Source organism: Poeciliopsis prolifica, unplaced genomic scaffold, assembly GCF_027474105.1.
Source record: "Poeciliopsis prolifica strain line A6 unplaced genomic scaffold, Auburn_PproV2 SCAFFOLD005, whole genome shotgun sequence".
Lineage (NCBI taxonomy): Eukaryota > Metazoa > Chordata > Actinopteri > Cyprinodontiformes > Poeciliidae > Poeciliopsis > Poeciliopsis prolifica.
Genome location: NW_026562380.1, coordinates 15348856 through 15364142, shown reverse-complemented (window position 1 = coordinate 15364142; position 15287 = coordinate 15348856). Strand labels below are relative to the sequence as shown.

The window sequence follows — 15287 nt, the reverse complement described above, 5'->3', positions numbered from 1 at the left end:
CGAATGGAATGAAAATGGAATAAAAGCCAGGAAAAGGGCAAAGGAAGAAAGGTGAGACTGACGTAACCCTCAGTGTCAAGGCTCCGCCCCTCAATCGTGGCTATAAAAAGCAGCTTGTTTGACGTCTCTCCTGCATGTTTCATTCCGAAAGAAGAGAGCATGGATTTCCTGCTGTTTTCAGCAACAACGTGGACTTTAGTGGCCCTGGCTGTCACTCTGTTATTACTGTAAGTACTCTGCAATACTACATGTTTCCTTAACAGTCCAGTGAAAGAGTCAAATTCCTCCTGTCTCTTTCTTTTTCCTCTCGTTTGGACATCAGATATGGAATCTGGCCGTTTAGGTTTTTCAAAAAGATAGGGGTGTCTGGACCGAGACCCATGCCCTTTGTTGGGAATCTGACTGGTTTCTCAAAGGTAATGCCCAAAAAACAGCCACAGCAAATTAAAAAATGAAAGTGCTGATGAGCTTTGTGGTTTACTACCTCCCATTCTTCTGAAAGCAAACATTGATTGCTCTAAAACAAACAAACAAAAAAAAAAAAAAAAAAGAGAGAGAAAGAAACCTGGAGCTTTTCTTTACGACCATGTTATGTAATTATCTTCTTCAGGGAATACTTACCTTTGACCGGGAATGCCAAGCCAAGCATGGGGATATCTGGGGGTGAGTAGACAAAGAAATGAAGTTTATTTATGGAGTAGTTCATGAATGTTTCGGTCCAGCTTTTTATTCCAGAGATATAGACGTCCTTTACCAATTATTGAAAATTCTGTTTTGCAGTGTTTAACTTTGAATTTGAGCTGAAATGCATGCTTTGTCACGACTGTACTTTGTCAGGAGCAATCTTTTCTTTCCTTCCTTCTTTTTAGTTTGTACGAGGGGAAAACCCCGCTGATGATGATTGCTGACCCCGAGATGATAAAAAGCATCTTGGTGAAGGAGTGCTACACTGCATTCACAAACCGCAGGGTGAGACGCTGCATGAAACCATGAAAGTCCGGCATTTTCAACTTCATTTTTAGGAAAGTTGTATTTTCAGTGGACAGTCTTCTAAAATTGATCGTTAATGATAGTTTGTTATGATTACAAATGCCATTAAGTCCAGTGGAGAACACAAAATTAATTTCATCATTTTAATTCTGAGGAATGCATGCCACTGAAAAGGTTTGGATTTTGAGGAATTTCTCAAAATTCCTCAGAGTTTATTAAACCTGTTCTAAGGATTTGAGAAGGGTCACATCCAAATCCCACCCACACAGCCACAGCATCTGATGCAACAGGAAGTAAGTCAGTTTTACTGACCTGTCGAAACCTGCAGTTTAACAATGTCACACTGCGGGAGAGCGTACAGGGAGTGTGAGAGGATTACTGTCTGTGCTGCACATAAAGTCAAAGCAATACTTGTTAGTTAATGGAATATCTCCTGTTCTATGTTTAATGCTAATATTTGTGTGTACAATAAAGTCATCTACTGGGCAGCTCTTGGTACAAAAACAGGAAACTGTCTTTCACAGTTGACCTGGTTAGTCTGATTACAGTTAAACTTGTGTGGTACTTAGAAACACCCTAGCAAACAACATAAAGTCTTATAGTTGGTAGAGTTTCCATCAGTACATAAAAACAGCAAATGTTGTGAAAAACTTAAATAGTTCTGATTATTCTCTTCAGGAAGTGAAATTTATGTGTTACAGAGATTCACGAGTCAAGTATTCCAAGCCTTTTTTTTTTTTAGTTTTGATTGTTGTGATTGATATTTGATATTGAAAACCTGAAATTATTCTCATTGTTTATTTATTTATTTATTTATTTGGCACACAGAAAAGAATTGCAAGTCTGATAGCAGTCAGGTGACACGAATGACGAATCTAAAACCAAACTGACTGATGGACTTATTCAGTTCAGTCAGTCAAAATGATTCTGGAGTTAAAAAAAAAAAAACATTACAAATTAAGGCTAGTTTTTGATTAAGTTACACAATGCCTAGAATGTGCATGGTCAGCTGAAACTGGAATAATTAATCCATCCAAGTAAAGTATGGTGACGCATAAAAGGCCACAGTGGGAAAGAGTCTCGAGACTGGAGTACTGCCAACGCTGAGCAGAGGCTCCGTCCGTTTACAGATTATCATCGGAGACGGCGGGCCTATGGATGATGCGATCACAGCCGTGAAGGATGAAAGGTGGAAACGAATTCGTGCCACAATATCTCCATGTTTCACCAGCGGAAGACTGAAGCAGGTCAGGATCTACAATGCTCTGCTTTCCCCCAAACATTACTCATTTAATTACCTACTACTACATGTGTTGACACTTTCCTTTAAGTCTTTTGTTTTAATTTCCATAATAATGAATTTAGTACCTGTTGTTTTGTTTGTTTGTTTCAACTACAGTGCAAATTAAATTGCAGTTATCTTGAAAGCAAATAATGATTTGGAAAAACTAGATAACAGATATCTGGAGGTGTAATGTTTACTGTCAAAGCTCGTTTAAGATATCTCCATATGAATAAGAAATAGCTTGAACATAGATGTCAAGCTATTACTGTTTATCCAACGCTGGTCCTCCAGGCTCCCTGCTCATGTGTTTTAGATATTTTTCTGCTTTGGCGCAAATTATTTCAGCTGATGGCTGATTAATATCCTTTTGCTGATCTGCAATAATCTGAATCAAGTGGGCTCAAAGCATCAAAACATGCTGGGCAGTGTGCCCCCGAGGACCAGGGTTGGGAAAGTTAAATCGATCATTAAACAATTAAGTTGTTTTCTCTAACAATAGACAAAACATACTGAGCCTCACTCGTTAATTTGTGTCTCTTTCTTCCAGGTTTTCCCTTTGGTTGTTCAATTTGCTGACAGATTCATGCAAAAACTTGGACAAATGGATTTGAATGAGTCCATAGATGTCAAGAAGTATGTTGTGTCTGTTACATTGTCAGATCACGCACGTTTTTGTTTATTTTAAATGAACATGCAAGCCCCAACCTTTTGGCTTTTATTTCTTTATCTCTCAGATTGGTTGCACCGTTCAGTTTGGACGTGGTGACCAGCGCTTCCTTCAGCGTGGAGATGGACTCCATCAACAACCCCAAGGACCCTATTCACACTCAAATGCAAAAGATCATGAACTTCAGGTTTTGGCCTTTTATCTTTATGGGTATGTCAACTCATTGCTTGCATGTGATACGAGCAGGTCGCACTTTTTTAAATTGACCAGTATCATTCTGCCTTCTCAGCTGTGTTTCCCTTTGGTCGTCACCTGCTGAAACTCTTCAAAGTTGAGTTCATGCCCAGGTCCAGCGTGGACTTTTTCTATGACATCATTAAGAAATTTAAAGACCAGCACAGCGCAGAGGATTCGGTAAGCGTTGACTTGAAAGATTTTGGGAAGGTGATTGGTGTGGTTCTGAGTCAAATAAAGATAATGAAATAGTCTAAGCTGTATGTGCTCATATGAGCACACTTTGGAAAAGCTAAAATGGCTAACTAACTCATTTATGCGAAACGTTCAATCGTTTCTGTTTCCTGTCCAGACACGGGGAGACTTCCTGCAGGTGATGATCCGTAGCGAGATCCCAGAATCCGACATTAAGAGCGAACACGAGCAACCCAGTAAAGGTCTGAATGTCACAGAAACAAAGTCTTACTTTACACTGAAACGACTTTTGTCAAATCTTTTAAAGTCTTCTGTGTTAAAGAATGAGCAACGTGAGGTCAGAGGTCCCCTCTACAACAAAATTCAAAGGATAATATGACAGACGAGGAGAAGGGAAATCATTGACAGAAAATTGGCGTAGCCTATGTTCATAAAGGTAGTAATAGCAGAAATGATTAACTAGTTTCAGTGCAATACAAATAATCATACATGTCTCTCAGAGTAAGATGTAACAGTGAGGCATCGACTCTAAAAAGTCATCTTTCTACGCTGGAAATGTAGAATTGTAAAAAAATGTTATATGCCTGAGAAATACAAAGTGTTTTTCATCTCAGAAACATGGGAGGCCGAAAGTCAACCTGCACTGAACGAGATATACTAGCTGTCTATCAGACACAGAGCTCCACTTTGACTCAGACGCCAGTGAAGCAACAAGGTCTTGTATCGATACAGACGAGCGATCTGGATCGTTTCAGGCCCAACATGGACTCAAATTCAACGTTTTCAGGAGCCTGCAAGCAGTAATATATGAGTAAAATCGGCAATGTTCAAGAAAACCATCATGCTTTTTATGCAGGGCAATGCGTTCGTTCTGCAAACTAAGAGGTAGAGTTTCTTTATTGCCATGGCACAGAGAAAATTTGACAACAGAATGTTGTTGCTTGGCTACTGGAGTACACTGAAAAAAATATAGAAAAACTATAAGTGTGGCTATAAATACATATACGGTAGATATATAAAAATGTTAGTGGTGCAGATAAGAAAACAAAATAGTTTCCTACTAACAGTGCTTATGTTAGCTTTATTGCGGTCTATGCGTGGTATTGACAATGGTCAAAAATACCAAACAGTAGGATTGCTTTAAATAAAACACATATCAGTAAATTACTGATATATGTTTTGAGTTACTGATATAAACCTTATGATGAAGTTGTGTTTTGTTAATGTGCATCGATGTTTCTTATTGCAGGTCTGACTGAGCACGAGATTCTTTCCCAGGCTCTGACGTTCATCTTCGGTGGCTACGAGACGACCAGCACCACTCTGTCTTTCACCCTTTACAATCTGGCCACAAATCCTGACGTCATGCGGACACTGCAAAGCAAAATCGACGACTGTATGGCGAAAAATGTAATTTACGGTGACATGTTGGCTTTTTGAATCCAACAGATGCTAGCATTTTTGTGCATGCCTTACTGATTCACATTCAACTTTCTTGTGACGGATCCAGGCTCCCATTTCCTACGAGGACCTGAACGGACTGGAGTACCTGGACCAGGTGTTTTGTGAGTCGCAGCGTGTGATTCCCACCGCGCCTCGACTTGAGAGAACATGCAAAAAAACGACGCAGCTTAACGGCCTCACCATCCCAGAGGGAACGTTAATTGGGATTCCAGTGCATTTGTTGCACATGGACCCACGGTACTGGAGCTCGCCTGAAAGCTTCAATCCAGAGAGGTAAATAACGGAACACAGGGATCGGTGCTGATATTTGAGAAAGTAAGCAATTTTCTCAAAACTGAATTGCTGTTTTAGGTTTTTGTTTTTTATTTTATATTTGATTTCTTAACTGGAAACGTTAATCTGGTCCCTGCAGGTTCAGTAAGGAGAATGAGAAGGATCTGAACCCGTACGCGTACATGCCCTTCGGACTCGGCCCGCGTAACTGTGTCGGGATGCGATACGCCATCCTGGTCATGAAGATGCTCATCGTGCGCATCCTGCAGAATTACTCTGTGGAAACATGCAGAGACACTTTGGTAAGCCTGAAATAATCCAGCTGTTCTGCTCTGCCGCCATGTCAGCGTTTCATTTCCATCTGTTTCCGCTTTCAGGTCCCCATTCAGTTCGACTGGAAGTTCCAACCAATCAAGCCTGTGAAGCTGAAGTTTGTTCCCAGAGAACTAAAACTGTGATTACTTAAAACCTCTGGCCTTCTCGTCAAGTATAATTAATTTTTGATGGGCCTGTGGAATTATTCTTTCTGTGCAAATTGTACTGTTTAACACTGATTAATTTGAATGTGTAATTCTTGCAATCTATTTTTATATAGTCTTTTATTCCCTATTTTTACCTGACATTAAACTGACCAAATCAACAGTAAACAGACTGTTGACCTGCAGAAACTCTCACTTGTGTTTTTGTCTTCACCTGCCTGATCAAGCAGTTCATTTTCATTGCTGCTACCAGTTGGAAATATGCCAAGTTACAAACAGGGCTTTAGAGGGGGCAATAACGATTGAAACTCCTTTTGGGAAAAGGGAAGAGAAATCACTTATCAAGAGTAAAGAAATGGAAAAAAGGTGGAATTAAGGTAAGAAAGGAAGAAAACCATATAAAGTGCAAAAGTCAATATTAATTAGAAATATTAATGAGAGGAACAGAAGGGAAGAAATAATGATGATCAGATTAAGAGTAGGTCATACCTATTTAAAAGACATTTTATATTTAATAGGAAGGAAAAATAATGATAAATATGAAGGAGGTGGAGAGAAAGAAAATGTAGAACACGTATTGATGAACTGTAAAACATGAACCCGAAAGGGAGAAATGGAGAAGAATGCTTGGAAGGACAGATCAAGAATGGAGTCTTAAAGGAATATTGGGAAATGAAGGAAACATAATGGATATTTACAGATTAAGGAAAGAGTTGTTTATTTATCTTCAGAATACAAAATTTAAAAAATAAAAATTGGTAGCTGTAAAGTAATGTTACTACACACTCGTGTACAGTAGGTGGCGATATGTACCTTAAAGTTGCGACCCACCATAATAGAAAAGAAGCAGCAAAAGAAGAAGCTCGACGGCTTGCTTGCCCTTCAGCTTGCCAAAGGGCAAGCCATTTTAACATAAATTTGGTTTTGCCGCTCTTACGTTCCAGACATCAAATTGTTTTATGACTAGACAAAATTAAACTAAAGATATCTTGAATTGTAATATTGACGAGTCAAAATTCCTTTTAAGATATCTCAGTCAAAATGCATTTTTAGATATCTGGAACGTAACTATGGATGGTCAGACGAAACCGAATGTATGTTAAAATGTCTTGCCATACCTCACTTGTGACCCTTGGCTACCATTATGACGTGTTGGGAATGATGGCTGATGTTGGGCTGTTGTATGTAGCCTAGCGGGTTTATTGACTGTCTGAATGTGGTTTATTGACGGAAATGCTTCAATGAAACCATTTGACTCGGATGAAGAAGAGGGAGAGCAGCCAGGAGCCAAGCAAAAGGAGCTAAGACGTAAGCTAACACTTTACTGAGCCGCATTTGCTAACTCCCTAACCAGCAGCCAAAATGTTGTTGATGTGTTAAAAGGCTTAATTATTGCTCTGCCTTTATCTATTAGCAGAAATTATTGGAGGTTTACTTGGCCACAATAATTGGCTTTAGGCTTTAGCTGTTGTTAAGCAAAAGTATGAGTTCCAAGTGAGATATATGTTAATGCTTAGAGGATGTAAAATACTGTTTAATTCCACGAAAGTAGGGATTAATTCATGCCTTTTCTCATTGCAAAAAACAGAGCTCTTTTCAGATAATGCGACGTCTTGAATCAGTACGAGCTTAGAGGAGCTCAGTGAATCATTTTCCAAATATTTTAACTCATATATTTGAGAGATTCCTACTGAGCCCCTCTAAAAAACATGGTGGCCACGACTTGTTTAATTCACAGGCATGACTTAATAATAACATTAATTATATCATTAATCATGATAATTATCATTAATAACGATATTCCGATCTCATTTCAGTCTGGGAATGAATTATAATCACATTCTTCAGACATAAACATAGAGTAAATAAATTTGTTTATCCGTACTGTATGTAGTACAGTGGCATAGTAAAGCAATACTGTAAGTAGGATATTTAAACAATAATTTTATCTGACATTTTATTTTTTCCACATTTAAGTTATATTGTTTTTATCTAATAATCTATTGACAAATTCTGATAAGTGCACTTTTATTTTTATATACTTAAAATAGACATTTCCAAATGTATGTAAGTTATTATTTATTAACTTATTTATTCTCTAAGTTTAGTCCCTTCTAACCATCCGGAAGGATAGTGACATTTTTGTTTTTCCTTCTAAAGCAGGGGTGTCAAACTCCAGTCCTCGAGGGCCACTGTCCTGCAGTTTTTCGATGCGCCACAGGTACAAAACGCGGGAATTAAATGGCTTAATTACCTCCTCCTTATGTAGATCAGTTCTCCAGAGCCTTGCTAATGACCTAATTATTCTATTCAGGTGTGCAGAGGCACATCTAAAAGTTGCAGGACACCGGCCCTCGAGGACTGGATGTTGACACCCGTGTTCTAAAGACTCTTGTATTTTCTATAAATAAACATTTCTCACCTTTGTGTTTATACTGACTTCAGAACGAGCAAACCAGAGCCTCCAACAGCTGAGTGGTGCTCTGGACCAGCTGGACCCTGATGGAGAGGATGTCCGACCCGCTGCAGGCGAGGTCTTCGCTGAGGAGGACAAGACAGCGTGGAGTCACAAGACTCAGAGTGAAGCAGGTGAGTCACTATTAAATTTGCTGTCTGCCATCGACACTGTGCTTGAAGCGCACCACTTCAGATCGTGCCTGCTCATGGTCATGTTGTTGGAGCTGAACTGAAAGCTTTGTTTTGTTTGTTGTGTGTGCAGTTAACCAGCTGAAGAGCCTCCTGTTGAAGCAAGGCAGAGAAATCCCCACTTCTTTATCCCCTTCAGGGAAGCAATCTCCATCTAAGGTAGACATGTCATTAAATCGTTACAGAATTTTAGTCCCTAATATGAAGTGTTTATTAGAATAAAATGCCTCATTTATAATGAAAATTATGCAGGCTTGTCTGTAATTTCAGTACTCTGCTGGTGCTTCATTTTATGACTCAGTTTTGTCTTTCTTCTCCTTAGAAAGTGTGCCTGGATGGCAGATCCAGTTTACCAGCCTTTCGGGACTTGGTTCCAATGAATTACGACCAGTCTGAGTACATTCAGCACCTGGAAGCTGAAGTAAAGTTCTGCAAGGTTTGTGCTAAAAAAATGTGCAAAATCCTTAATGTAAGCTTACCTTTTAAGACAATACAATAATCTCACCCTTGTAATCCAACCTTTTATTTCGGTACAGTTTTTCAGTGGAGGAATAATTGTATCAATAAATATATATATATATTTCTTTCTTTTTTTTCTCTACAAATTCACTAAGGGGAACAACTACTCACACTTGCCAGTAATATCTTATGTACGCGTGTATCTTGTGCCTTGGCACAAAAAAATAATTATGTCATATTGCATTTAATAAAATAGTTATACTCCAGCAATAAATATGGCATTTGTTTGAAGGGGTTAGACATATATATAATTCTTATATATAATATAAATGTAAAGTTTTTAATAAAAATTTTAATTTGTCAAAGTTTTCAACAGTTTACTGTGCACTCACTGTGTCTTAGGAGGAGCTGCACGGACTGAAGCAGCGGATCAGAGTGGTGGTGGTTGAAAATGAGAAGCTGCAATCTGAGCTCAAACCCAGGATTGTGGATCAGTCTCTGAAAGATTATCCAATCCATAATTCTATGGTAATATAATCATCCTGATTGTTCAAAAGTAATGAAAAAAATATTAGATGCTTCATTATGTTTCCTGTTGGCTTCTTTAGGTGCAAAACAACAACTTGATAACCTCAAAAACAGATCATAACACCTGGAAAAATGACCTGGTAAGGACACATATTGTGTTCTCTTCTGTTGTTCAGTTGCTTTTAGACTTCACAAGTCCATCAAAAGATGTTTTAGCCTTTTATGCATCTTAAAGAAAAGCCTCTTCAACAACATAAAGCGATCCACATGAACCATAGAGATACTTTCAAAAAGGGTTTTGCCTCCAAAGCCATTGCTTCTATTTTTATGTTTATGAACCAAGTTTTATTGTCTAACTCACTCTTTGCAAAGTTTTGCAAAGAGTGAATTAGTTTTTGTATTTTTTTTTGCTAATTTTGCATTGAAATTGCTGCATGTTTTCACTGGAAGTTACAAACATCATCTCATAACTCAGTTTCTGTCCCATCACACACTGATAAAGGAGCAATTAAAAGTGATCCACCAGGCCCAGACTGAAAGCTTGGAGGCTCAGCTCATCTCTCTCAGGTCAGTTTGATGCATCATAAAGAAGAATGTAGCATATTTTCCCTCATCATTTCCTTTGACCTTTGTATACGTTTTGCTTCTGTTAACAGAAAGGATCTCTCAGTGAGTCAGAAGGAGTGTGAAGAAGTGAAGGTTCGTCTGAGACACAAAGAGCAGCAGGTTGCAGAAGCGTTGAAGGCCGATGGAGCTGCCCGCGTAGCTGGGTTGTGTCTGCAGTGTGCGCAGCATGAAGCAGTGGTGGCTGGGACTCATGCAAATCTGCATGTTCAGGCTATTGACAGGCTCACAAAGTAAAGCAAAGTTAGCTCAACCAGGTTGACACTACGAGAAAAAACTCTTGGTGCTCATGTTGTTTCGTTTGTGTGCGTCAGGGAACGGGACGAATTGCTGGCAGCTCTGCGTGCGGTGCGGGCGAGTCAACAAGAGGCCCAGCAGAGAGAGTGGTCAGCCTGCCTGCAGGTCAAACAGGCTGTGGAAATAGCCGAAGAAGCCAATCTACAAAAAACTAGGGTCAGTAGCTTTTCACATGGATTCTTTCTGGATAATCTTTAATATACTTTCCCTGAGTTATCTGCAAATATATTCTATCTCCACCACTCCCGACAAGCTCTCTGTTTGCACTCGACTAGGTGGAGATGCAGTGTGAGCAGTTATCCAGGGAGCTGGCGCGACAGAGGGAACAGCTGGACAGAGAAGCGCATGCAGTGAGGGCCAAGATGGCGGAAGCCCGAGAGGAGGGCCGGGCTGAGGCACGCAAACAAAAAGAAGAGCTAGCACAAATGGTACATCTTGAAGCCAAATCCGTCAGTGTATTTTGTTGTGATTCGGTGTGATGGGTCATAATATAGTTAATGAAAATGCAAATATATTCCAAAAGGTGATTCAGCAAAGTATTGACTCAAAGTGCTGAATATAAATTCACCCTGCAACAAATCTCAATCAGTTCTGTTGAATTTATTGTCTTCATATGAATTTATTGTCGTCATATTAAACATATTAAACTTAATACAAATTCTGTATTAAACATTATTTAAGATTACTGTTACTGTATTGCAGGCGTCCAGCCTGTCTCAGCAGGTAGCCGAGCTGGAGGGGCAGCTGGACCGAGCTCGCAGAGACAGGAGTTCACTGACCAATCAGCTGGAGGATACGCTCAGCAAGCTGAATAATCAGGAACAAGACAATGCCAAGGTTTTTTCCAAATGAAGTTTGGGAAAAACTTCATTCACTCTTCACATTTTTACAGAAAGCAGTGCTGGGTTTGAGTTGAGTTGAAACATCGAACGCCATCAGACTTCTTTAACTTTAGCACCACACAGCAGAAAGACTGAAACCCACATTTGGTTCTGGTCATTTTCCCTGGATCTAGAGATGGTTATACTGCATAATCATAAAGGGAAGGCGGTCTCAATGCTCAACTCTCAGATGAAACCAGCAACGTTTACTTGTAATGTTTTTGTGTTTCCAGTAGATGGCAGCAGAACATCTGTCTCAGTATCAGTTTTGCTCTTAAATACAGTGGTGAAGAATGAAATCATTTTAAGTTTTAATGTATTTAAGTAAAATTTTAGTTGTAATTATTGAAGCATCTCGATGAGATGAGAGGTAAAAGTATTTCAATGTACTCCTGCATAGGTCAGAGCTGCAGTGACGAAAGCTGTATAGTAGATGTCAAGGTCTGGTGACCTAGTCAAAGCATATTAAAAGCAGAGATATTGCAAGGTAGTTTGAAAGCAGTTAATTATAAATCAAATCTGATTGTTTTTCTGTCTTCTCCAGGTATGTGTGGATCTGCGGTATCAGCTTAGCAATGCCAGCCTGAAGAAAGAGGAGGCTGAGCGAGAGCTCAGAGAGCTGAAGGCCAAGACGAGCAGGCAGCAGGAAAAAGCTGCACAGGTAAGTTTTCATCCAGCCTCTGAATTTATTGCTTTATATCTGTTGTTTTAACAGCAGAAAACAGTTTTCTTCCTGTGTTATTTTGGGAGTTAGAAGTGAAAGAGTTTTGGTAAAACTCATCTACTGCTTGATTTATTTGTTTTTTATGAAATATGTAACGCCATTATTTGTTTTCTTGACTTACCAAGTCTTCATGAGATTTTAATCTTGGTTTATTGTGTTTGATGTGTGACGGCAGAAGATGGGTGTTGTGAAAGATTTCCTCACCTCCGCTAACTCCTCTTCTTCCCTCTCTGTGGGACAGGAAGTGGAAAGTCTGAGCTCAGAGCTGGTTTGCTGTCGGCAGCGTTTGGAGGCGGCCCAAAGGGTTGGGAGCCAATGGCAGTCCAAAGCTCTGAGCCTGGAAGAACAGCTGGCAAATGCCCAGCGCCAACTGCACCTCACCAGGTAGTACCTAATCCTATTATACATGCCACCACACTCACACGAACACGCACACACACACTCATGGGCACACAACACTCCCCTCTGCCCAGCTCCTGCCCAGCTCAGCCCAGTCCAGTTCAGAAACAGCACACCAACTGTACCGCACCAGGTAACGGTTAATCCTATTATACAAGCCACACACACACACAAATGTGCATGCGCGCCGCTGTGTGGCAGTCCCGGTACCAACTGGACCTCACTAGGTCACCTCTAATCCTGTTAAGCATGCCACAACATAATGCAATAAACACGCTCAGACACACGCACCGCTTCGTGCCACCAGGCCAGTGCCCAGCCCAGCAGCAGCTCCAGCAGAGCCAAAATGTCGCCTAAGCCTTTCTCCTATCCCTGGCGTGCACACACACACGCCTCAACACACACAAGCACAACAGCGCGGCTGATGGTCACTGGACAGCCTGGCCTCCGTGCCACCCGCCTGAGCTCTGCACCCGTCCTCGCTGCGGGCGCTACCGGCCCTCTCTGTCTATTTCCCTCATATTTTTCATATTTTCTATATTTTTTTTCTTACCTCCTAATTCCACAGATATTGTTTTAGATGTTTATTTCATTTATTTATCTGAATGATTATTTGTATTTTTCCTCTTCCAGATTAATGGTTATTAGGGTTAGAGAAACTTCCTCAGGCTTGTTAATAACTTAAACCTCTCCTCTGGTTAAAATAAAAGAAATCAATATTTCACTTGAGCTATTACACACGTTTCCCGCTCAATTTTCTTTTTTTCCCTTTGCTTTCCTTTGCTTTCCTTTCCTTTCCTTTCCTTTCCTTTCCTTTCCTTTCCTTTCCTTTCCTTTCCTTTCCTTTTCTTTCCTTTCCTTTCCTTTCCTTTCCTTTCCTTTCCTTTCCTTTCCTTTCCTTTGCTTTCCTTTCCTTTTCTTTCCTTTCCTTCCCTTCCTTTTCATTTCCTTTCCTTTTCTTTCCTTCCTTTTCATTTCCTTTCCTATTCTTTTCTTTCCTATCCTTTCCTTTCCTTTTCTTTCTCTGTGTTTCTCCTATCCTCTGCCGGCTTCTGTTTCCCCCTCACCGTTCCCTGCCAAGCTCTGCCAGACCACGCCAGCCACTCAGGTCTCTGTCTCGCCCCCATTGCCCACAGCCGACGTGTGTGAGATGGGCACAGATGTGGCAGAAGTGTCCCGTGGTGCTGGGGGCTGCGGGGTGCTAGTTTGCGTGATCTGTGTGCGCTTGTGTGTCGGTGCGTGTGTGTCAATGTCCGCTTCAGCTTCTTGTTCTAATCTGTGCTAAAGTGTGTTGGTCTGTCAGCATGCCAGCACTTACACATTGGCTCCATGGTGGGCTCTTGTGTGTTTAAAATCTGAAATAAACAGTGTGTGAGAGTGTGGGTGTGTGATTTTTCCACCAGCTGTGGAAAATGATGTGCATATTAATGTGGCAAACACAATGACTTTGACCTGCATTGGAGGAGCCACTATACTGAAGCGTTTTACGCTGCGTGTGTCAGTATGTGCATGAGAGAGTTTATAGTTTTATCTGTCCTCAGACACACACTAGGTGTTTGACAGCTGTTGACTTGGCCTTGCATGTAGCCATTAAAATTCAATTTTGGTCAATATAGGCAAAAGCCACTTCTAATTTTAACTTGAAGTATTTCTCTTTTAATAATTTATTATTCTTGTGTTTTAAACAAATCATTTAAACATTTAAAACATATAAATAACAGAAATCAAAATCCAACAAACCTGGACTTGGACAAGTCAACCTTTTCAGAAACATGACTCCATTTTGTTGCTGTTTTACCTTTTCTTGCATTTTGTGCAGATAAGCCACTTAAACTATGCTGTGACTGGCCAGTTTATTTATTTATTTTTTGTAGTTGAGTATTTTTGTGAGTTAATTAGATAAATTGACAGAACAAGACAGACGGACATTTTCATTGCATATTAAACACGCTGTATAAACGTACAATGCACAATAACTAGGCAAGTTGTATTTTTGTGGATTCATTTTGTTACATAACAGTTACATTTTTTGTCTGTGTGCACAATTACATGGCAACAAATGAAGAGGGGGATTACGTTACAACTGCGTTCTTTTAAAAAAACTCTCCTGTTTTAGAGAAGTCCATAAGCTCTTAACAGGGTTTGGGTTTGGTGAGGAAGGGGATCATGCAATTTAACAGTGCAACATCATGTTTCTGAAAAAATGAAGACTTTATTTTATGTCCTACTGCTTGAGGGAAAATGTACTTTGAAAGCTGCCAGTAGATTTGGAAGTTAATTTTTGTTTTTGGTCCTTCTTTGACCTGAAAGGGTTCAACTGAAACTGATTCTTTAATGAGTGAATGTTGGGCCCAGGTAAGAAAGTCATCTCTTAAACTGTTTCATTTGATCACATCACAACATTTAGATTTAATGTATTTCATTTAAATCATTAAATATGATTGGCCTACAAAAAGTAGGTCAAACGTATAAACCCGTGAGAAGGGCTCAGGGGATGAGATCCACATCTCAGGTCGGAGAATTTGTTGATAGGATAACTATTATTAATGGACTTCACAAGAAAAAATACCATTAGAAACGTGTAGAAGAAAAAGAAAATAATCTGGTTAGTTGGGGCCTGAAATGAACATTTAGCCTAAATGGAAAATCCTGCGACTGGAGAAAAACGTGCATTGCACATGTTGTGATGACTCTTTCCTGGACTCAGTGAAACATGGTGGTGGCAGCATCATGATCTGGGGAGGTTTTTCTACAGCAGGTTCAGCAAAGCTGGTCAGAGCTAATGGGAAAATTAATTAAGCTAAATAAAGGGAAATCCTGGAAGAAAGCCTGTTCGAAACGACAAAAGACTTGAGACTAAGGAAAATGTTCACTTTCCTGCAGGACGTCGACCTTAAACACACAGCCAAACACGATCTACTGCCATAGCAATGCTGTATTTCTTCCTCCTCTTTTTCTGTTTTTATAAAGGTTTTTGGGGAACACATTCACTTTATTCATACTCATGCCCTCTGTTCTTGCCATCTACAAAGCCTTTGTGAGCCTTTGTAGCCTTAGTGGGCTTGTATGCATTGCTGTGCAGATTGTAGCAGGAGTGCGAGATCCACTGCAGCTAAGCTGGAAGCTATTTATTTCATCAGCC

At 40.0% G+C, this 15287-nt stretch overlaps 2 protein-coding genes across 4 annotated transcripts in view; both read left to right on the top strand.

The window, feature by feature from the left end:
• The first annotated feature begins 118 nt into the window (after nt 1-118).
• Nucleotides 119-5770, top strand: LOC129360109 (cytochrome P450 3A56-like). Of its 2 annotated transcripts, XM_055030205.1 has the most exons (13): nt 124-227; nt 323-416; nt 611-663; nt 870-969; nt 2121-2237; nt 2823-2908; nt 3010-3152; nt 3232-3356; nt 3529-3613; nt 4621-4781; nt 4882-5108; nt 5248-5410; nt 5486-5770. In XM_055030205.1, exons 1-13 carry the CDS (start codon nt 160-162, stop codon nt 5564-5566), a joined length of 1503 nt encoding a protein of 500 aa, XP_054886180.1. In that variant the 5' UTR covers nt 124-159; the 3' UTR covers nt 5567-5770. The 2 variants fall into 2 exon arrangements, with proteins under 2 accessions (XP_054886181.1, XP_054886180.1); XM_055030206.1 differs by lacking the exon at nt 323-416 and having other exon boundaries at nt 119-227.
• Nucleotides 5771-6514: 744 nt separating this feature from the next.
• The window catches only part of sdccag8 (SHH signaling and ciliogenesis regulator sdccag8), a 43678-nt gene continuing 34905 nt past the window's right edge, over nt 6515-15287 (top strand). Inside the window, exons 1-14 of one of the 2 annotated variants that reach the window (XR_008605945.1) lie at nt 6515-6895; nt 8033-8176; nt 8307-8392; nt 8556-8669; nt 9095-9220; nt 9301-9360; nt 9723-9787; nt 9877-10077; nt 10159-10297; nt 10417-10569; nt 10844-10978; nt 11567-11683; nt 11988-12130; nt 12220-12278. Coding sequence is in view for 1 of the 2 variants with exons in the window: in XM_055029672.1 (XP_054885647.1) it covers nt 6802-6895; nt 8033-8176; nt 8307-8392; nt 8556-8669; nt 9095-9220; nt 9301-9360; nt 9723-9787; nt 9877-10077; nt 10159-10297; nt 10417-10569; nt 10844-10978; nt 11567-11683; nt 11988-12130 (1577 nt within the window). In the remaining variant the exon portion in view is untranslated. The remainder of the gene's footprint in view (nt 6896-8032; nt 8177-8306; nt 8393-8555; nt 8670-9094; nt 9221-9300; nt 9361-9722; nt 9788-9876; nt 10078-10158; nt 10298-10416; nt 10570-10843; nt 10979-11566; nt 11684-11987; nt 12131-12219; nt 12279-15287) is intronic. The other variant, XM_055029672.1, reaches the window with a different exon arrangement.